This window comes from Manduca sexta, chromosome 23 (assembly GCF_014839805.1).
Source record: "Manduca sexta isolate Smith_Timp_Sample1 chromosome 23, JHU_Msex_v1.0, whole genome shotgun sequence".
Taxonomy (NCBI): domain Eukaryota; kingdom Metazoa; phylum Arthropoda; class Insecta; order Lepidoptera; family Sphingidae; genus Manduca; species Manduca sexta.
This window is the reverse complement of record NC_051137.1, coordinates 14,166,790-14,189,941: the sequence shown is the minus strand read 5'-3', so window position 1 is coordinate 14,189,941 and position 23,152 is coordinate 14,166,790. Positions and strand designations below refer to the sequence as shown.

At 41.2% G+C, this 23,152-nt stretch overlaps 2 protein-coding genes across 7 annotated transcripts in view; one reads left to right on the top strand and one right to left on the bottom strand.

The window, feature by feature from the left end:
• Positions 1 to 7,018, top strand: part of LOC115450617 (nuclear factor of activated T-cells 5) — a 103,638-nt gene extending 96,620 nt beyond the window's left edge. For all 4 annotated transcript variants that reach the window (XM_037441703.1, XM_030178671.2, XM_037441704.1 and 1 more), the window contains 4 exons: positions 982 to 1,103; positions 1,622 to 1,777; positions 1,944 to 3,159; positions 3,377 to 7,018. In XM_037441703.1, coding sequence (XP_037297600.1) covers positions 982 to 1,103; positions 1,622 to 1,777; positions 1,944 to 3,159; positions 3,377 to 3,381 — 1,499 coding nt within the window. In that variant the 3' untranslated portion in view covers positions 3,382 to 7,018. The remainder of the gene's footprint in view (positions 1 to 981; positions 1,104 to 1,621; positions 1,778 to 1,943; positions 3,160 to 3,376) is intronic.
• A 1,239-nt stretch (positions 7,019 to 8,257) lies between these two features.
• Positions 8,258 to 22,873, bottom strand: LOC115450624 (prolactin regulatory element-binding protein). Of its 3 annotated transcripts, XR_005112840.1 has the most exons (8): positions 22,541 to 22,872; positions 22,036 to 22,388; positions 19,472 to 19,610; positions 18,184 to 18,347; positions 16,236 to 16,479; positions 15,690 to 15,803; positions 12,383 to 12,976; positions 8,258 to 9,448 (listed from the first exon to the last, which is right to left on the bottom strand). XR_005112840.1 is itself a non-coding variant. In XM_037441914.1 (7 exons), exons 1-7 carry the CDS (start codon positions 22,673 to 22,675, stop codon positions 9,363 to 9,365), a joined length of 1,281 nt encoding a protein of 426 aa, XP_037297811.1. In that variant the 5' UTR covers positions 22,676 to 22,872; the 3' UTR covers positions 8,258 to 9,362. The 3 variants fall into 3 exon arrangements, 2 of the variants coding, with proteins under 2 accessions (XP_037297811.1, XP_037297812.1); XM_037441914.1 differs by lacking the exon at positions 12,383 to 12,976 and having other exon boundaries at positions 15,644 to 15,803; XM_037441915.1 differs by lacking the exons at positions 8,258 to 9,448; positions 12,383 to 12,976 and adding an exon at positions 13,968 to 15,601 and having other exon boundaries at positions 15,739 to 15,803; positions 22,541 to 22,873.
• Positions 22,874 to 23,152: the final 279 nt, after the last annotated feature.

Genomic DNA, 23,152 nt, shown 5'->3' with positions numbered 1-23,152 from the left:
CAATTGAATTTTTATTAGTTTAAAGGAAACAAAAAGCGAGCGAGTGCCAAAGCCATAGTTTTGTTTTCGATAAACTCGTACTAACCGTATGCACAAATACTTAAGGTTGAGTTCCCTTTGTTATTTTATTATTTTCTTCATCGCCACTTTGTCCTCAGTGCTGATCCTAAGTTGTCAGTTCCGATTGTTGCCAGATACCAACAATCGTTTGCAATCAGAAATATAATTATTTTATTAATATTTCGGTGTTGTCTATTATTGTTACCAGATGGCGCTTATTTATAAAGAACAAGAGTACTTAGATTTATGTTAGTTCTTAAGAAGTCCCAGCCTATCTAAACTGACAAGTGGATAGATTTCATATAAAAAATAAGCTATGTTTTAAATTACTTCTCTCACAAGTCTTACCGCCATGACGCCACAACGCCTTTCTCTCCAACGACTATACCTTAAATTGGCAGTCGAGTAGGGGTATCGGGCTAGATCTATTATTTCTCGTAGACGATAGATCGAAATCTAGGATTACTCTGATACTTTTTATGTCGTGTATAAAGCAGCATAATTAGCCACGGGAGAAAGAACTCTCTTGCTACCTTTTACACGACCTAAATTTCTTTATAAGAGTAACTCTAAATTTTTTCTATCGTCTACGAGGAATAGTTCAATCAACGATGATGGACAGATTATTAACGATGATACTAAACTTAATGACGAAAATGCACCTTTGTATCATTGAAATACGGCTGACATTTAAACGAAATCAACACCATCCAGCTTATAGTGGCACGTGTAGATCTTCCTTATGTTAACTGTAAACAAAATACTAATGTTACCCGTATGTGAAAAGGTTTAGTTTCAATCGAATTTAGTATCACCGTTACTGTGCGTCATTGCTGACCGAGGTAGGCCAGCGGGTGGGCGGGTGTGTGGAGGCACGCGCCGGGCGTGGCGCTGGCGCGTGCTAAGTGTAGTTGTGCGCAGGAGCAGAGGACGCGCGGCCGGTGCTGATGTGGGGCGGCATGATGCCGCCGCCGCCGCTGCCCGTGCGCAGGCCCTCCATCATCGTGCCCGACCCGCACTCGCCGCTCGGACTCAAGAGCGAGGTAAGGCATCATGCACTCTCAGTTACCAAAATAAACAATTCATTGCCACGGACGCGTAGTTCTATATAGATATATTATGCGCATACGACTATAGCGCTGAGGTCTCGGATCCGATTTCCCGCTCTGATAGTGGCATTGTTTTTTCTGCTCAGTCCGGAATCCAGAAATGTGATTATTATCTCTCGGCATGCTTTTATACTAATAACTAATTAAACCAAATACACAATCTAATATCTGAAATTTGGATTGCATCAAGTCATTGCTAGTACCTGTAGAAAAAAGTAAAATTATATTTAACGTTGAGAAATACCTGATCGAAACTGGAGATAGCAGGCATCTATATCCCAATCACGAAGGAATATTCACTACACTAACAAAACAGGGAGGGCACATAAATAATCGATAATTAATTTTTATAATTAATCGATTCGATCGATCGTTCTTATTGAAAATACATCGATTCAATCGGTTTGTCGATTATCGAAATACACAAATATAACCAACGATTGCTATCGCAGGTGACGGATGACAGTAGCCAACACTCGTTAGAGCACACGGACTCGTGCGGCCCCGATGGGCCAGACAAACCAGCGCCGGGCATCATGGCCGACGACCTCAGCGTTGTGGACCTCAGGCTCAAGTCGGAGACCATCACCAGGGACTCACAGGGACAGGTATAATACGACTGATACTTCTCCTTAAAATCGTACAAAGATAAGCCTATGAAGCTGATTGGTGCAATTTTCTTTTTTTGATAAATTTATTTTTTTACATCATCCAAAATATCTATCGAAAATCCTTTTGTACAATATTAATCAAGTTATTTTATTTTCAATTCAGGTCGGCTTCGTTAGCAGTTACGACTCTATGAAACTATCACCCACAACACCTTCACAGAGCCAGCCACCTTCCCCCCTGATCTCGTTCACGCAACAACTACAGGCCATACAGAACCAGGTGCAAACAGACAAAATGGTGGAGACAGTCACCGCCGCCATTTTCAACTCCGACGACAACTCCGGCCAGATATATCCACCCATCATGCCCATGTCCACAATGGACCCCATGAGGCAACTGATCTCGGCCAAGACCAACATGGAATCTTTGGAGACCGAGATGAAAGTGATGAATCCAGAGTTGATGATCACTGACACGAGCATGCAGACCAGCGTGCTGCAGACCACCAACGAGCAGAGACTGATCGTGTACAACCAGATGCCGCAGAGCAGGCCCGACGACAACTACAACCCGTTCCGAACCATCACCAAGCTGGAGATGGAGACGACGCAGATGGAGCAGCGGCTGGCGCAGCAGACCGCGCATATGGACGCGCTGGTCGAGGACGCCATGAAGGCCACCGCCGCCATGCTGCCCGCCGACGCCGCCAAACTAGACGAGCTGGTCAACTCGCGAGTCGACGACCACCTGTCCGGCTCGGCCACGTCTCCGTCCACCGGCTCCCACGCGTCGGACGTGCTCTTGAGCCCGAACGCGGCGATGGTGAACCGAAACTCCACCGCGGACCTGCTCACCCCGATGCCGGCGTCCGCCATCTCCCCCGACGTGATCCTGAACCCGCAGGTGTCGCCGAGCTTGATGTGCGACAACAACCAGCGGATAGTGATGCCTCAGGGGCCCTCGCAGGACGAGCTCATGATGCTGCCCGATCAGGTGCAGATGACCTCTGTAAAGACGCCGCCCGCCGCCGTCAAGTCGATGATACTGAACGCCGCGGCCGAGATCTTGACGTCCGACACGACCATGAACGCGTTGGTGACGTCGGCGATCAACACGGCCAACATACTGACGACGGAGAGCGCAGGCGCGGGCGGCGCGGCCACGGACACCGTGCCGCCCGCCGAGCCGGCCGGGGAGGCGCCGCTGGCCGCCATGTCGCAGGCCGTGTCGCAGGCCGTGACGCAGGCCGTGTCGCAGGCCGTGTCGCAGGCGGTGTCGCAGGCCGTGTCGCAGGAGATGACGGCGCCGGTGCAGGGCCTCACGGACATGAGCGACCAGGACCTGCTCTCCTACATCAACCCGAGCACCTTCGACCAGGGTGAGTACATGGACATATACTACAGTTAGCTATAATGGCTTCATTTGTTAATTATTCTTATAATAACTGCTTGGTTGGACGCGTCGCGCGACCGACACCGGTTTTGTTTCCTGTAGTGGTGTGGATACTGGATGTGTCCGAGTGCCGGCGAGTGGAGTGGCGACTGGCGCTGGCGAGTGAACACGCAACTAATGTGATGTGTTATTGTTTCTTGCAGTGTAAGCGGGCCGCGTCGTATCTCGCGCGATCGTATTGTCCACGGGAGACTCGTTACGCCTACATTGAATGCATTTCTAGGTGATGTGTTGAGGGCTCAAATGCAGTTTTTATGTGAATTATTAATGGATGTCACTATAGTTACGTAGTTACGTGTTGTAGAACATTATAATCTCGGTATAATGAGACGTTTGCACAAGTGCGCGCGTGTGAGGTGTGCTCCTAGGTATGATTCTCAACTTAATTTTATGGAATTTTTGTTTTTTACGTAATGGCGACTAAAGTGTTTGAAACGTCAATTACTTCATCATGTGAGTCAGTATTACAGGGCTAATAACGTTTTTGAAATATTTATATTATACAGTATGTACGGAAATTACTGCATGCTGCTTGATAAATCGATTTCTCTATCGATATTTTTATTTTTTTATCGATATAAGTGATGCTGTAATCGATAAACTCTGTTACAACATGCAGTTATTTCTAAAGCTGTACGTGCAAAGCAGATGTATGTATTTTTTAATCGAGAAATTGCTAAGTGATTACAATTCAAAAATGAATGCGTGCGTGTGTGAACGGATATTGATTTCGATTTTTTTCTGTAAATAGTTGATAGCTTTGTATTTATGTTAGTTGTAAACGCGGTGCCGTCAGAACAAAGGTTTTTAACAAAAGAAGTAACACAGAAATGGACAAGAGAAGGATGTCTCCCTCTCGGTTGTATAAAAACCCAGAAAAAATGATCTTTGATTACTCGTGTTACTTCTTTGCCAAAATTGAGATCCTTAGTACGGTGTAAACATAAAATGAGTAAAGTAATATTTGATACAGGGTTCGACACATAACTTGACTTCTAACGCTGATTACGCAGAAAAACGTATTTGGGAGGTCTGATACCAAAAGACGTTGTGGCTATTTCAATAGCAAAAGTGTTGTAATTGTGCGCACGCGCAGATAAAGATCGCCTCCGTTTTTAGAGGCCAAGTTAAGTGTCGATGCCTAGTGCATGAAAAATTAAAGCGTGAATCGAAATCTATCGATATAAAACATTGGTAAAATAGTTTTAACTTTTATAAAATATAATTGATATAAAAATTTTACAAATATACACTGTTTTATAACATAAAAATATTTTATCGAATACTAAAGATCACAAACAGGTGCCAATTTACGGGCAAAAATATATTGTTTATGACCGGACTAAGTCCTATTTTATATTGAAATGTAAATAATAAAATGTTTTAGTATATTGACACGGAATTAGAAAAAATTAATTGTCTATGTGAGGTTAGTGTTGCCACGTTACTAGAAGTGTTTTTATTAAATGTTGATAATTAAATATTTTTGATTTTGAATGAAATGTTTAAAATAAATATTTTTATCAAAGTCTAGTAAATAAATTAGCTAAAATCATATCAAGTGACGTGGTGACAATGAACACCGCGCCTCTCGTCATATTCACTTGAATTAGAAATTGTATTATGGTGTTGTGGTAAGCAATTTATATGTCGAGGACATTTATCGAGACACAAAATTAAAAAAAAAACGACCAAGACCGTTAAAAGCATAAACATTAATTAAAGTTTTATAATGGTTAAACCGATGTTAAATATTGTAATTAATCTTGGTTTTTCTGTCCGTCCGCCAAAATAAAGAACACAACGCCATATAACATTCTAAGATATAGCACCGTTATATAACCAACATTAGATAATTATGTTATATATGTGTACACATAAGAACTGTACTGATGTGATGTTAGAGCAAAGAATATATGTTAAACGTTTATTATAGTACGTTATAAAGTCGAATGCTACATAACTGTGCCATTATATGTAATATTAGCTTAGATGACACGTGGAGAGCATCTGGCGTGACAATGCGGGTTACTGGGAACGATGGGATGTTTTGCGAAGGATTTAGAACTATTCATATGAAAATTATATTACAAGCCAAACATTTTATTCTTATATAGCAGAAATTATAGTTTTTTGTGCTGGCTACACTGATTTTTATGGAATATTTTTGTAACAGTGATGCGAAAGACATTTTTATAATATAAATTCCGTGAAATTTGTCCATATACCAGGTAGCCCGAAACGTAAAGTATTGGCCGATTCAGACCTGTAAGGCACGTGCCGTCACGATGAGCCAAACATGCTATTTTATCTATGTTCTAGATTGTTCATACTCACCCATTCTCCAAACAGTATTGTATTAATTGAAATATCATATATTTTTAAACCTATAAATTACAATCGAATCACACTGGGACGTTTTTATGTAACATTAGTGACTTGGAACCATGCTGACGTATATATTCGTCAATTATTAAGAGGTTCCTTAATATGTCCCGAAAAACGCGACTCGTAAGTCGATGTTACTTACGACTTTTGTGATTGGTCGAGAGAGCAATGCGTGAGTCACGTGTTAGTCTCAACCAATCATAATAAAACGACATAAAGTCGTATTTTTTGCTACATTAAGGTTTGTTTGGCTCGTGACGATGGCACGTACATATTCGCTACGCAGTATTTCGATCTGGGGACCACAACCAAATGTTAAACATTACTATGAATTTTGTACTTCCATGTATGTACGTTTTGACAATTTGTCTTGTGATTGAAATTTCGCTAAGTTTTGTTAGTCGATTTAACGATTTTCCAATTAAAAATACCAACACAAATTATCAGAAATGTTTACACAGTGAGTTTTTTAGGCGATTAAATGAAATCTTCCATTACAAAGTCAATTTACTGAAAACGAGATGTAATTTTTAAAATCGAAATATATAATATATTTACAAACAGAATGAAATCGATAGTTTTATTATCGATTTACGGAGGAACTATTTTGATATGTCTTTCTAAATTATCGTTGAAAGAACCCGCTGTGTAATGTAACTCCCACATATCCGTGCAAGGCATTAGCCGGTGCATTTCGTAAACAATTGTGCTGAATCTCTTCAGTTAAGTCTTCCTTTTGAAATTTCGGTTTATCTTCCGACATTGAGTATGTCATTATAAAGCATTTTGTATATTATGATAATGTTATGTACATTTTTAAATTCATCACACTATCTTGTGTTAAAAGTAATTTTTTGTCTTCCATTTTTTTTATTATACCAACGTCAGTGAAGGAGGTTGAGATTATGATTTTTTTAAACCAATCAAATATGGAAATTTTTACATCGATTATTGTCGATACAAATCGATTTTGCAGTGAATTTATGTGTTCAATATCGATAACAGCAACGAAATCCCCTCTCTACTAAGTAAAAGCACACTTACCTCTTTCACTGGTTTTATTTAAGTATCTATTATATATACTACTGTTATATAATAGAGAAGATCTAACAGTGTATATTTTGATTTAACATTCTGTTTCTTAAAGACATTCTAGCACAAAGTTAATGGACTGCTATATTTTAATACTTTGTGTATAGAATGTTTTTAGAAGCAAAGTGGGTATTTAAGGCCAAGTTAAGGTGTACACGAGTGTGAGAAATCATAATGTACACTTTTAGATAAGAACGCGTAGATCTCTAGTCGGTCTAAATCATGGATGCAACTTGCCGGTGTGTCGCGATGATCAATTGTATGTTATTTGTTTTGATGTAATTAATTAAATGTTATGAAAAACATGTCTACCTTTTTATTTATCTACCTTTTGGTGTGCTATCATGACTGAAATTAACGCGATAAACGCGTAGTGTGATAAAATCTATGAAATAACACCTATTCATAGTATTATCGAATTGCAGTTTTTTTTATATCAATATCGTATTTAATAAAAACAATTAGCATCAACAGTCGCAAAGCTAAGGGGAATCTACTTATTTTCTGTATGCAGTTGTGAACAATGCTCGGGCTTTTTTATTTAACATTTTCAAAATGAGCATTAATTCGAGTTTTGCATATCTTAAGCCATTAATAGTAATAGGGGATGTAGCAAAATGCCTTCCTAATTGTTAACGTTATGTATCAGAATGACATTTAAACGATAGACTTATCGATAAGATATGTCATTGCCCTAAACTGTTTTCTGTTTTTTATTAGATGGATTTCAGAAAGGTATGGTGGCTTCGTCCCTCAAATAATTAAAAACTGAGAATGATGCTATCTTCGCGTCTCCACCTTAAATCTGTCGTATTAAAATTCACTTACTTGGCCTGATGGTATTCTATTCTACTGTAATCAATAATAGTTAGAATCGAAAGAAATAAGGGGACGAATAAAAAAGATATGGTATCCAATTATACGTCCACAGAAATTTAAACGCGACCTGACGACTGATTCAAAAGATTCAGACTATAAACAAAACAAAATTACAAAAAGTTCTAATAGAATACGAAAGTACTAAGCTAAGCAGCTTAGTACTTTGGAAGTCATTCCAGCATGAATGAATGCTGGAATGACTTCCAAAGTACTAATGCGGCGGTACTGGAGCGCTCAGTGGCGGCGTAGCGTGTGGAGCACCCGGGGTAATTCTATATCTAGTACCCTGCCGGCCCTCAAATATGATGTTATAACCGGCCATCTTGAACACAATACCGCATGGAGGCACAATACCGTATAGTAAGGGAACAATACCGGAGAGTGGGAGAACAATACCACATAGTGGGGGATGTTATGCGTAGATCAATACACTTATGTGGAAAAAAAATATTGTTTATTGTTGAAAGATATTTTTCGAACCTACGATAGTTCCGTTAGCAACCTTTAGAAATAGGACCATAAATATAATGGTGCATACATGCCCGTGTAACTGACTCCATTGACTTCAAGCGTAAAGTAGATTCATTTTGACCATTTGTACTGTATGAAATTAATGATACTCACTCTTTTTGCAAAGGGAATTCTTCACAAAGGCAAACAAAATATAAGAAATAAAGTATAATATATTCGATATACCAGCATTTTTACTAACTTAATTTCCAAAAATGAGGCATTGAAAATACAATAAATATTTTGTACAATTAAAAAAAAACATCTTAATAATAACGTATCGTACATTAAAGTATAACTAAAAATGATTTATGATACCTAGGTATTTTCGAAAAATATTAAAATAGGTTCAAGAACATATTATAGTATTAATTTATTGTTTTGTCTTTGTCTCAATTTACAAAAAAAAACTTGCAGAGCAGAACCAACATACAAGACAATTCTTGTGTTTGATGCTGCATTATGCAATAGTTAATATCTATTCAGCTTTAAGACCCTCCCCCGAGAAAGTGAACCTAAAGCATCCATTCCGTATATTGACTGCGCACGAGTTACTGTGAGAATATGGAAAGATTTACGAAAATATTTTTTTAAATGTTTGGTCCTTTTAACAATTTTAAATGACTAAATATTTCTTATTTAATTGTTAATTTAATAGTGTTGGTTGCAAATGAAAATGTGTACTTTAGGATACACAGAATCAACAATTTTAGTGGCAATATATTGTAAAATTAATTACATAATATATATTCAAATGATACATTTTTAAATTACCAAAGTTAATATATTGAAGATATATGTTGTACTTTATTTTCTATGCGTTTTATTAATCTCGAGGTAGCTTTTAAAGTTATGGTTACCGCGCAGATTTACTTGAGGGAGCAGCGTAACTTAAAAATTATTGCATGATCACTTGATATGAAACGAGAATTTAACATCACTTTCTCGTCTCTTAAGAAACTTGTGTAATTAAGCCCAGTGCACACACATAGCAAAAATCAATATCTCGAATTTAATAGGTTATGCCTTAATTTTTTTATCCGGGTAATACGTAATGGGTAGTGCATTTTTGTCCGGGTAATAAATAACTTGGAATGTAGCAACATTGCATTCATTTAATCAAATTGTATTACACATACGCAATGTATATGAGCATGTCCATAATTGCCTATTAACATTAAAATTAATCTAACATCCCCGAAATTACTTACATAGGAAACTTTATTTATATTGTATACATAATTAAATAAATATGGGCCGTTAAATGCCCATGTACGAACATAACGTAAAGGTACAGAACAGTACGAAAATTATAAGAAGGATGGCAACCCAGACAGGTACGGTACCTGCGAACAAAAAACAATTATTGAGATATATAGGAGAGTAATATTATAACTTAAATTAAGCATATTAAATTATTAGATAGCCAATCGGTTTCACTTATGTATACTTAGTCGGAATCGCCGAGCAGTTTCTTAGAAATAACTTCCACTAAGAATACTTGAGTGAAACCGTTTTGCTATCTAATTATATATGATAGTATTTCTCGAAATACAGTCTGTTCAACAAGAACGTGACCGCCATTATTCAGAAAAAAAAAATCAGTCAATTTTTTACCAAATATTATATTGAAGTACATAATGTTAGCTATTGCGCAGTCGCTCAATAATTTGTCCAATCGCCGTTATTATTTACTAGCTTTTGCCCGCGGCTCCGCCCGCGTTATAAAGTTTTTCAGGCTAAAGTTTTCCGTTATAAAAGTAGTAGTTTCCCGGGAGCCTATGTTCTTCCCAGGGTCTCAAACTGTCTCCACATCAAATTTCATCTTAATACGTTGGGTAGTTTTTGAGTTTAACACGTTCAGCCAGACAGATGCAGCGGGGGACTTTGTTTTATGATATATTTTTTAGAACTTTTTAAGAGGAACAATCCCGTCATACATCATTGTTGCATAACTTTAACCGTTTACGCAGCGCAGGCAACGGAAGCTCTCAAAACTAATAATTTTCTCTGTTTTTGCAACATGTTTCATTACTGCTCCGCTCCTATTAGTCATAGCGTGATGATATATAGCCTATAGCACTCCAGAAACAAAGGGCTATCCAACGCAAAAAGATTTTTTCAGTTTGGACCGGTAGTTCCTGAGATTAGCCATTACTGCTCCGCTCCTATTGGGTATAGCGTGATGATATATAGCCTATAGTACTCCAGGAATAAAGGGCTATCCAACGCAAAAGAATTTTTCAGTTTGGACCGGTAGTTCCTGAGATGAGCCATTACTGCTCCGCTCCTATTGGGTATAGCGTGATGATATATAGCCTATAGCACTCCACGAACAAAGGGCTATCCAACACAAAAAGAATTTTTCAGTTTGGACCGGTATTTCCTGAGATGAGCCATTACTGCTCCGCTCCTATTGGGTATAGCGTGATGATATATAGCCTATAGCACTCCACGAACAAAGGGCTATCCAACGCAAAAAGAATTTTTCGATTTGGACCGGTAGTTCCTGAGATTAGCGCGTTCAAACAAACAAACAAACAAACAAACAAACAAACAAACAAACAAACAAACAAACAAACTCTTCAGCTTTATATAATAGTATAGATTATAGCTTCACACCTTTTATTCATACTTTTGACGAGATTTTCCGCGTACTCCGATGGTAAAGACCGCCATATCTTCCTAATTTGATAACACAGTTGCTTCTCCGTGAATACTGGCCTTCCTCTTAATTGCATTTTAATGTAGGACCACACATTTTCTATTGGGTTCGCATCTGGAGACATTGCTGGCCACGCCATGGTAATGATGTTATTTTGTCGTTTCCACTTATTGTACAATTTACTGCGATGTTTTGGATCATTGTCTTCTTGCAGTACCCAGGTTGTTGTGTCTGACCCAAAAAACTTTTTCGCAGATCTCATTAGGCATTTTTGATAAATTTTGCACATTCTTTCTGCATTTAATATACCGGTGAACACAAAAAGACAACCAAATCCGCTTTGGCAGAAGCATCCCCAAACATTCACTTTTACAAGGTGTATTACGGTACGTTGAAATAACCTATTATGCTTACTTGTCCAAGCTTTCGACAGAGAAGACCATGTCCAGAAAGAAGATTCATCTGTGAAAATAACGTTGCTCCAATCTCGATCTAAATTTTCTCTTGCCCAGTAGAGTCTTTTTTCAACGTGTTTTTCCGATAACAAAGGTTTTTTTAAAGTAGACCGAAAAGATATATCATTTTCACTCATGCGATTGCGGATTGTATTTAAAGATATATCTATTCCCTTCTTACGCAGTTTTAATTGAGCAGTACGCAGTGAAAGGCCTTGAGTATCTTGATAGAGTCGAATGATCGCTCTATCCTCCTGTTCAGTTGTTACACGGCTTGATCCCCTCTCCGGCAAGTCATCCACGTTCCCAACCTCTGAAAATCGTTTTACCCATTTCTTAACGAAACTTTCCGACTTTTTAATATGTTTTGCAGCTGATTTATATGTTAGCTTCGGTCCTTTAGAGTGGTAAACAAGAAATACTGCTTCGTATCGTTTCAAATATTTTACAGTCATTGTAAAAATAAACAAAACACTACTATTAACAATGCTGAACGCCACTGTAAGTTAATTGCGCATTAGAGAATGAGTGAAAGATTACGACAAAAAAAAAAACAGATGGCGCTGTGGCGCATTTTTTCTGAATAATGGCGGTCACGGTCTTGTTGAACAGACTGTAAATGTACATAACGAAATAGTAATTACTAAATTTTCTCTCATGTCTTTTTGGTTGTCCTCACGTTCGTTCCATCAAATAATATATAGAATTAATACATAAGATAAATAAACAAAAACAGATGAGACAGAATATCGTAACAATATTTAGTAAAAACTATTTTGTTACGTACATTTATTTCGAGAAATTATTTCGCTTATAGGAAGCTACATTACCACTGAGTGCTATAATAGGTTATTTATTCCAGAAATGGATGATCTATGGGGCCGTTCAAGTATTACGTAACGCAATTAACGATTTCCATTAAGCCCCCCCCCCCTCCCCTTCAAAAGTTACGTAACTCTACATTTACATTTTTTTTTATAATATTCACAATAATTTTACGCAAAATACTGGAAAGTCGCTAAAACACGTTTGTTATTATTTTAAATTAAAAGAAATACATGTTACATAACGCTTTGTACGAAACTACCCTCCCGCCCAAATCGCGTTACGTAATATTGCGTTGAACGGCCCCTATGTGGTATATAACGTTAGGTACTGACTTCGGTAGGGCAGGCTGTGCACGCAGAGGCGGTTGTCGACGGAGATGGAGAGCAGCGCGGCCTCGCTGCGGGACGTGATGGCGGGCCCGTAGCCCCTCACGGCAGTATCTATGTGGTATATAACGTTAGGTACTGACTTCGGTAGGGCAGGCTGTGCACGCAGAGGCGGTTGTCGACGGAGATGGAGAGCAGCGCGGCCTCGCTGCGGGACGTGATGGCGGGCCCGTAGCCCCTCACGGCAGTATCTATGTGGTATATAACGTTAGGTACTGACTTCGGTAGGGCAGGCTGTGCACGCAGAGGCGGTTGTCGACGGAGATGGAGAGCAGCGCGGCCTCGCTGCGGGACGTGATGGCGGGCCCGTAGCCCCTCACGGCAGTATCTATGTGGTATATAACGTTAGGTACTGACTTCGGTAGGGCAGGCTGTGCACGCAGAGGCGGTTGTCGACGGAGATGGAGAGCAGCGCGGCCTCGCTGCGGGACGTGATGGCGGGCCCGTAGCCCCTCACGGCAGTATCTATGTGGTATATAACGTTAGGTACTGACTTCGGTAGGGCAGGCTGTGCACGCAGAGGCGGTTGTCGACGGAGATGTGATGGCGGGCCCGTAGCCCCTCACGGCAGTATCTATGTGGTATATAACGTTAGGTACTGACTTCGGTAGGGCAGGCTGTGCACGCAGAGGCGGTTGTCGACGGAGATGGAGAGCAGCGCGGCCTCGCTGCGGGACGTGATGGCGGGCCCGTAGCCCCTCACGGCAGTATCTATGTGGTATATAACGTTAGGTACTGACTTCGGTAGGGCAGGCTGTGCACGCAGAGGCGGTTGTCGACGGAGATGGAGAGCAGCGCGGCCTCGCTGCGGGACGTGATGGCGGGCCCGTAGCCCCTCACGGCAGTATCTATGTGGTATATAACGTTAGGTACTGACTTCGGTAGGGCAGGCTGTGCACGCAGAGGCGGTTGTCGACGGAGATGGAGAGCAGCGCGGCCTCGCTGCGGGACGTGATGGCGGGCCCGTAGCCCCTCACGGCAGTATCTATGTGGTATATAACGTTAGGTACTGACTTCGGTAGGGCAGGCTGTGCACGCAGAGGCGGTTGTCGACGGAGATGGAGAGCAGCGCGGCCTCGCTGCGGGACGTGATGGCGGGCCCGTAGCCCCTCACGGCAGTATCTATGTGGTATATAACGTTAGGTACTGACTTCGGTAGGGCAGGCTGTGCACGCAGAGGCGGTTGTCGACGGAGATGGAGAGCAGCGCGGCCTCGCTGCGGGACGTGATGGCGGGCCCGTAGCCCCTCACGGCAGTATCTATGTGGTATATAACGTTAGGTACTGACTTCGGTAGGGCAGGCTGTGCACGCAGAGGCGGTTGTCGACGGAGATGGAGAGCAGCGCGGCCTCGCTGCGGGACGTGATGGCGGGCCCGTAGCCCCTCACGGCAGTATCTATGTGGTATATAACGTTAGGTACTGACTTCGGTAGGGCAGGCTGTGCACGCAGAGGCGGTTGTCGACGGAGATGGAGAGCAGCGCGGCCTCGCTGCGGGACGTGATGAGCGGGCCCGTAGCCCCTCACGGCAGTATCTATGTGGTATATAACGTTAGGTACTGACTTCGGTAGGGCAGGCTGTGCACGCAGAGGCGGTTGTCGACGGAGATGGAGAGCAGCGCGGCCTCGCTGCGGGACGTGATGGCGGGCCCGTAGCCCCTCACGGCAGTATCTATGTGGTATATAACGTTAGGTACTGACTTCGGTAGGGCAGGCTGTGCACGCAGAGGCGGTTGTCGACGGAGATGGAGAGCAGCGCGGCCTCGCTGCGGGACGTGATGGCGGGCCCGTAGCCCCTCACGGCAGTATCTATGTGGTATATAACGTTAGGTACTGACTTCGGTAGGGCAGGCTGTGCACGCAGAGGCGGTTGTCGACGGAGATGGAGAGCAGCGCGGCCTCGCTGCGGGACGTGATGGCGGGCCCGTAGCCCCTCACGGCAGTATCTATGTGGTATATAACGTTAGGTACTGACTTCGGTAGGGCAGGCTGTGCACGCAGAGGCGGTTGTCGACGGAGATGGAGAGCAGCGCGGCCTCGCTGCGGGACGTGATGGCGGGCCCGTAGCCCCTCACGGCAGTATCTATGTGGTATATAACGTTAGGTACTGACTTCGGTAGGGCAGGCTGTGCACGCAGAGGCGGTTGTCGACGGAGATGGAGAGCAGCGCGGCCTCGCTGCGGGACGTGATGGCGGGCCCGTAGCCCCTCACGGCAGTATCTATGTGGTATATAACGTTAGGTACTGACTTCGGTAGGGCAGGCTGTGCACGCAGAGGCGGTTGTCGACGGAGATGGAGAGCAGCGCGGCCTCGCTGCGGGACGTGATGGCGGGCCCGTAGCCCCTCACGGCAGTATCTATGTGGTATATAACGTTAGGTACTGACTTCGGTAGGGCAGGCTGTGCACGCAGAGGCGGTTGTCGACGGAGATGGAGAGCAGCGCGGCCTCGCTGCGGGACGTGATGGCGGGCCCGTAGCCCCTCACGGCAGTATCTATGTGGTATATAACGTTAGGTACTGACTTCGGTAGGGCAGGCTGTGCACGCAGAGGCGGTTGTCGACGGAGATGGAGAGCAGCGCGGCCTCGCTGCGGGACGTGATGGCGGGCCCGTAGCCCCTCACGGCAGTATCTATGTGGTATATAACGTTAGGTACTGACTTCGGTAGGGCAGGCTGTGCACGCAGAGGCGGTTGTCGACGGAGATGGAGAGCAGCGCGGCCTCGCTGCGGGACGTGATGGCGGGCCCGTAGCCCCTCACGGCAGTATCTATGTGGTATATAACGTTAGGTACTGACTTCGGTAGGGCAGGCTGTGCACGCAGAGGCGGTTGTCGACGGAGATGGAGAGCAGCGCGGCCTCGCTGCGGGACGTGATGGCGGGCCCGTAGCCCCTCACGGCAGTATCTATGTGGTATATAACGTTAGGTACTGACTTCGGTAGGGCAGGCTGTGCACGCAGAGGCGGTTGTCGACGGAGATGGAGAGCAGCGCGGCCTCGCTGCGGGACGTGATGGCGGGCCCGTAGCCCCTCACGGCAGTATCTATGTGGTATATAACGTTAGGTACTGACTTCGGTAGGGCAGGCTGTGCACGCAGAGGCGGTTGTCGACGGAGATGGAGAGCAGCGCGGCCTCGCTGCGGGACGTGATGGCGGGCCCGTAGCCCCTCACGGCAGTATCTATGTGGTATATAACGTTAGGTACTGACTTCGGTAGGGCAGGCTGTGCACGCAGAGGCGGTTGTCGACGGAGATGGAGAGCAGCGCGGCCTCGCTGCGGGACGTGATGGCGGGCCCGTAGCCCCTCACCGGTAGGAACACCAGCCCCGTCACGAACATCATGTGCGCGTTCCTCACGCGCAGCACGCGCTGTAATACACCATACATACTATTAGGTAACTCAAATTTTATTTACCAATTTATATAAATATTGTTTATGGGAAAGCCTAAGATATATAGTTAAATTCGTCGACTACTTCTAGCAGAATAATCGTTCGCAACATTGTATATAGGACGTGGACCAAAATTTCCTGAACACCAAGTAAGAATCCTTATATGGATAACAATGTTTTTCATAACGTACTATGCCCGCGCCTAAATACACAAAACTAACTCATAAACCAGTGTACATATTGAAATACAGAAGCATAATATTAAACTCAATTCTTTACCCATTGTGATTATAAAAACAAAATCAGTTAGTCACACAATAATTGTTGTACACACACATGAAACACGCACGCACGCTTGGTCGCATGCATGTACGCACGCACGCACAAACAAACATAAAATTCACCATACCTGCAAACTGAACGCAATATAAATGTCGACGGAGCCGCTGAACATGGTGCCGACGCCCACGAAGCGGCCGTCGTCGCGCACCGCCAGCGCCGACAGCGACTCGCCCACCACCACCGAGCGGCGCAGCGCCCCGTCCTTGGGCTCCCACATCTGCAGCAGGCCCTGCGCCTTGCCCGACCGCGCCAGCGGGTTCGCGATCGTGAAAATGCGATACGCGCCTTTCTCTTCTTCGATCAGACCGAACCTGGTGAATAAATATTCATTAACAGATTATATTAGATCATAAGTTATAGATAATATTGTATACATATATTTCTGTGTAACCTTATTGCGCTACACATGGGGGGGGAGTGGCGAATTACGTATCTAATAATAGCGGAATCTCAACCCTATGTGAGACACAAATTTTATATGTTAAATAGCTTATTTTCAATCAAAACAAAAAAAAAATACATTTACATGTAGGATTCAGACATTTTTGTTCTTTACTATTATCAAATATTTACATAATATAAATTATAACACAGGAAGAATTATTGAAATTCGGTAAAAAATCAACAAGTTATAAGTCTTTGAATTTCGATGGAAAGGGTAATTAAGAAGAAACAGAAAAGAGACGAAATACCCACATGTGACGTCATGGGGAATTACGACGCGTGCAAAAGAAAGAGATGAAGCGATATCCCCACATCGCGTCCACTTCTGCACATTACAATATTTGAAATATGAATTACTCGCTCATTTTTTAGCCAATATTTATGCAGTTTTCGCAGGAGTGCTTCTTTTTCGAATTATTAACCATTACATATAGAATAATGTAGAAAATCAAGCATAGGCCGGTCCCCTATTGTGTCGACTGGCGAGTGGTAATCATAATTCCATAGCGGAGATCATCTGAACTCACCGTCAAGTAAAAAAACATACACGATGTATCATTACTGTGTAGATTTTATCTAAAACTTTACCAAATCTGAATTTATTTTATAAATAGTCTTTGGAACTACTAAAACCATTCATGAAATTAAATTAAATTAAATAAGTTATTTGAACGTGTAAAATGTTATACATTATTTAGATTCCGTCTATATTAACTCTACCACCAGTTCGGGAAGCAGTTCTCACCAGAAAAGAACGGGCAAGAAACTCTGGTGTTGCTCTTTTCAAAATCAGTGTAAGGTATAAACTACAGTACATGATACAGAGAAGAGAGAAAAATTACAATGTTTGTTTTTATTATAAAATCAGACCCGCTAACAGAAAGTAACACTATCCATAAGTAAGGATAGAAAAGAATAATTATATATATTTATATTCCGCGCAAGCAGCATGTGGAAAGTACTGCGAACTACAAGCAAAATATGGCAAATTACACGAAATATATTATTCTCATAATTTTCATATAGAAAAGATATCAAGAAAATCTCGTAATCATATTAAAGATATAACGTGATAATGTATGCAAGTTTCTTTCCCACGTGAGTAAGTATGGAGGTCTCGCAACAAAACAGTGGCGACGGAATGCGTTACAATTATGCAACCATTCAGTATACATTGTGGAACGTCTATAAAAATAAAATAGCATGGTCGATCAATGTGTGGGCATCACGCAACTGCTACAGAGGTTTTAAATTTTATACCTTTTCCTGAAGGTTGATTTCACAATTATCAAATAAATAAAAGTTATTTATCAAGTTAATTATACCCAAACCAAGGGCATATTATTTTAATTCATGAACTTATTCGTAGGCTAAAGTACAAAACAAAACAATTAAAAAAATACAGGCATATACATATAAAGTTGTCAATTTGTCTCACTTTTATATCCGGTCATGATAATTTATTTGATGGATAACTTCCGAACTAACGCAACTATTGAAATATTTCCATATTTATTATTGCAAGAACTGCCTACTAAACTTAGCATTCATTAAGGAAGGGAGATACTGACCTACACCGCTTGAAGAGGTACTTGCTGCCACTGGGTGGCTGACACGTGAGCGTGAGGAGCGGCGAGTGGTTCCGCGCAGGCGCCGTGCTCCACACACACGCCAGCCCGTCCTTACCGATGCTTATCAGCTTACTGTCGCACGGGCTGAAGTCCAGGTCGTCCAACTAAAAAAAGGTCATTAGTTTGTTAAAATAGAATAGTAGTGCAACTGAAAAAGAGGAACAGGCAGTGGCAAAGGGTGAAATTTTCTGAAAGGGAACCCGACACAACTTATAGATACTAACAGGTGCTTAATTATACACATAAATGCAGTCTGGAAATCGTTCTAATGAAAATTAGATTTCACATAAATTACGAAGGGGAAGCCGGTAGGAATCGGGTTATATGGACCCTTCGACACTGGTAGTGGGTTTAGAACAGAATGGAATTACTATTTTTGACTACACGATATAAGTACAACTATGATATATAAATAGTGACAACAGGCAATCTCAAGTAGAAAATTTCCCTTTTTTATGTAGTTCACAAATTACATATTTTAAGACCCCATATGAGAAAGAAAGGTTGGTATTTGTGTAATTTGTAAATACAATGTAAACTAGTTATAATGGCATTAGGGGGTCCAACTAATCTGGACGGTATATCCGATAGTCCTCAACAGCCATCAGCCATCAACAGCCGTTTAAACGATCCCGATCTCGATCTTCAATCTGATTCCAAGAATGGACCAATCAAAATAACCCATTTGTAAGCATGTCAAAAATACTTTGTTCTGATTGGTCCCTTTTTGAGATTAATCTAAAAAAGCGACGGGATCGTTTATGTATTGAAGACGAGGATAATTTAACGGCTATAGCCAGTTTCTACTGTAGTTGTTTTAAAGTGCTCAGTAGCAAAATGGTAATATTTAAATATATTTGGAACTGTTGAATTTATAACAACACTGAATTTCCAACATTTCTAAGAAATAACTGACTAAGTTTCAAAGTCCGAGATACTTATTATTTCTAATTATTACTAGAGATTTATCAAGTCTCATTAAAGAATTCCCACTATCTTTGCTCATTAATACCACTGTTGTAATTTTAATTTACATATTTTCCACATCATTTCTTTTGTTTTACAGCAGACTACTAGTTTCATTTGGCATAATAAAATGCAATTCTCACATCTATTTAGCCAATTTTAGTCATGCAGAAACAAATTAATAGTCTATATAACAACGGTGTAGTTGAACATTACACACTACACAAATTCACTCATAAAAATGCATTCCATAGTCACTCACCTCTTTTGTGTGTTTTTCTAATACGTAAAGCAGTTCCATTTTGGGGAAGCTCCACACGCGCACCTTGGTGTCGAAGCCACCGGTCGCCATCAGTTTACCGTTGTTGCTTATTACTACGATGCGTTGGAGGGGGTCATTTCTGGAAAATATTAACTGTTACTGAGTAAACAGTTTGCTGTACAGCTCAGTAACATTTTACATACTTAAAGAAGGTAAAAACGATTTATAGGAAATTCTGTCTGGATATACCACTGTACACAAGGTGTAAAACTTGCAATATTGGCCCATGTAAGTGTGGCGCGTTCCAAGATCACCCTGTACATATTCAACTTTAAACAGACTGGCATAATTATGAAGCCTGATGAGGTATAATTATTTCTTGTCAGTTGACATTCTGGGCCCAGATGGTCTGTATTGAATATATAACAAAAAAAATATAGCTCTGCATAACTGCAGTTAAATCTATACATTTGCATAGTACTCACAAATCACAATATGCGTTTTATTAATTTTATAATTAAACTAGCTTTTGCTCGCGGCTCCGCCCGCGTTATAAAGTTTTTCAGGCTAAAGTTTTCCGTTATAAAAATAGTAGTTTCCCGGGAGCCTATGTTCTTCCCAGGGTCTCAAACTGTCTCCATACCAAATTTCATCTTAATACGTTAGGTAGTTTTTGAGTTTAACACGTTAAGGCAGACAGATGCAGCGGGGGCTTTGTTATATTATTTAGAACTTTTTAAGTGAAACAATCCCGTCATACATCATTGTTGCATAACTTTAACCGTTTACGCAGCGCAGGCAACGGAAGCTCTCAAAACTCATAATTTTCCCCGTTTTTGCAACATGTTTCATTACTGCTCCGCTCCTATTGGTTATAGCATGATGATATATAGCCTATAGCACTCCAGGAACAAAGGGCTATCCAACACAAAAAGATTTTTTCAGTTCAAACCGGTAGTTCCTGAGATTAGCCATTACTGCTCCGCTCCTATTAGTCATAGCGTGATGATATATAGCTTATAGCGGTCCAAAAATAAAGGGCTATCCAACACAAAACGAATTTTTCAGTTGAAACCGGTAGTTCCTGAGATTAGCCATTACTGCTCCGCTCCTATTGGTCATAGCGTGATGATATATAGCCTATAGCTCTCCACGAACAAAGAGCTATCCAACGCAAAAGAATTTTTCAGTTTGGACCGGTAGTTCCTGAGATTAACCATTACTGCCCCGCTCCTATTGGGTATAGCGTGATGATATATAGCCTATAGCACTCCAGGAATAAAGGGCTATCCAACGCAAAAAGAATTTTTCAGTTTGGACCGGTAGTTCCTGAGATTAGCCATTACTGCCCCGCTCCTATTGGGTATAGCGTGATGATATATAGCCTATAGCACTCCACGAACAAAGGGCTATCCAAAGCAAAAAGAATTTTTCAGTTTGGACCGGTAGTTCCTGAGATTAGCGCGTTCAAACAAACAAACAAACAAACAAACAAACAAACAAACAAACAAACAAACTCTTCAGCTTTATATAATAGTATAGATCATGTTTTTGTAAGTGTATTGCTAATATTTATATATTTTATTGTTGAAAAACAAAATCACCTTCAATTGGAAATGTATTTTAATAACATCCTAATTTAAACTTCAAATGAAACTAGCCATATACGACATTCAGTGACAGGTATTGAACTAGTTGAGTTTTCCATTATATAGTAGTGTAATAATATCAGCCCTGTATTATATACTTGCCCACTGCTGAGCACGGGCCTCCTCTACTACTGAGAGGGATTAGGCCTTAGTCCACCATGCAGGCCTAGTGCGGATTGGTAGACTTCACACACCTTCGAAATTCCTGTAGAAGAGAACTTCTCAGATGTGCAGGTTTCCTCACGATGTTTTCCTTCACCGTTAAAGCGAACGATAAATTCACAAAGAATACACACATGATTTTAGAAAAGTCAGAGGTGTGTGCCCTTGGGATTTTAACCTGCAGGCATTCGTCTTGGCAGTACGTTCCACACCCAAATAGGCTATCGCAGCTAATATAGTAGTGTAATTATTCTTAAATATTTAAATAAAGATATTTTAGTTACATCTGCTGAAGGGGAGTATTTTTCTTATAATAAGTCTTGTACTTATCATATTTCACTAGCTTTTGCTTGCAGGTTTGTTTATGTATCAGTTTTTTTAGGATAAATATCGCACTATATATTTTCTCTGGATAAAAACTAACCTATGACCTTTCTAGGGTCTCAAACATAGCAAATTACTTCATATTTAAAAATAGGTTTAGTAATTTTTGAGTTTGCCATGGTCAGACAAACGTGGCAGCGGACTTTGTTTTATAATATGTAAGGATGATTAGTAATAGTGATTCCATTTAGTTTAATTTAGTGAAATAATGAATTGAAATTTTAAAAAATATTGAAAATTATATAATTGTTTATATTTAAATAGTTCTGATGAGCACAACATTAAAAAAATATATATTGATAGCAAGTAGTTAATTGATAAAATTATTAATTTATTTATCTTGCAATGATATAGCATTATAAAACTTACCCAAAATCTGTTTGTACACTGTCACAAGGCCTTATTTCAAATGAAATTCGTTTCTCTGTTGTGTTGCTGTTATTGTCCTTTTTCGATATGTTGTCGTTCTCGGAGACGGTGCGCCTCCGCCGTCTCACGAGTCCATTCTCCGCCCTGAAGCTGCCTCTCCGCATCTCTGCAGCGTCCACCATGCGGATATTCACTTTGTACAGCTGGCAGTGGCTCTCCTGGCCCGCCGTGAGGTACGTGCGGTTCTGCATGTTGCGCACCGAGCACGTCATCACCACGTTGGGCCCCGTCTCGTGCCGCATCACCTCTTCCGCCACGAACCTACTGCCATTGTGTGACAACTCGAATATTTCCTACAAAAACCACGCAACGGAACGATTATACACTTATTACGATAATCACATGCACGGATATTAGTTACCCTTGAATTTAAAACAGCTGTCGCGGTCACCAGTAATTCTCTTTCGAGTAATTTTCCTTCAAGCAAGGAAATTAAGATACTCACAAATCCATTGGCGACGCCCGTGTTGGAGGGCCCGCCGCCCCCGGCCACCAGGACGTGGCGGTTCGTGAGCGTCTGAAGCGTGTATAGGGGAAAATCCACCTTCGCCAGCAACCCATCGCACCTGTTCGGGGACATCTTGCACTATATCATAAATATTCCCTTGATGTACACGCGTACACTTATCGAATAACACTATCTGGGTGCTAAAGAAAGCCACATGAGTCTGTTTTTGTGTTTAAACTATACAAAATTGTCCGTAATATGGATAAAACAACAAGACCTCTGTTACTTTAACTTTAGAAATATTCGCGACTTCCAACATGACAAAAGTCAAAATTGACAGCTGTCGTTTACGAAACGACTTACAGATAAAGAAACTTACGATGTAATTATTTTATTATATGGTGAAGAATATTTTTTACAACAAATAACTATAATCTACACAATAAAAACACATAATCCCTTGGTTTACTATAATAGTTTTTTACTAAATAACAAAATTACTAGTATAATATTTTGTGTTTAACATACTTCTTACACAAGGTTACGAAACACGTAAGAGCCATAAAATTTACCTTGTGAATTATTGCGAATACTTTTTTTTACTGTTGT

What these genes read in the sequence shown, in the direction of transcription:
- LOC115450624 (XM_037441914.1), bottom strand. Translation starts at nt 22,675, where the DNA reads ATGTCCCCGAACAGGTGCGATGGGTTGCTGGCGAAGGTGGATTTTCCC. An exon ending in AGTGTACAAACAGATTTTGG is followed by an intron (nt 19,611 to 22,035) that starts GTAAGTTTTATA and finishes AATATTTTCCAG; the next exon opens with AAATGACCCCCTCCAACGCA. An exon ending in ATATTGCGTTCAGTTTGCAG is followed by an intron (nt 15,804 to 16,235) that starts GTATGGTGAATT and finishes GGTGTATTACAG; the next exon opens with CGCGTGCTGCGCGTGAGGAA.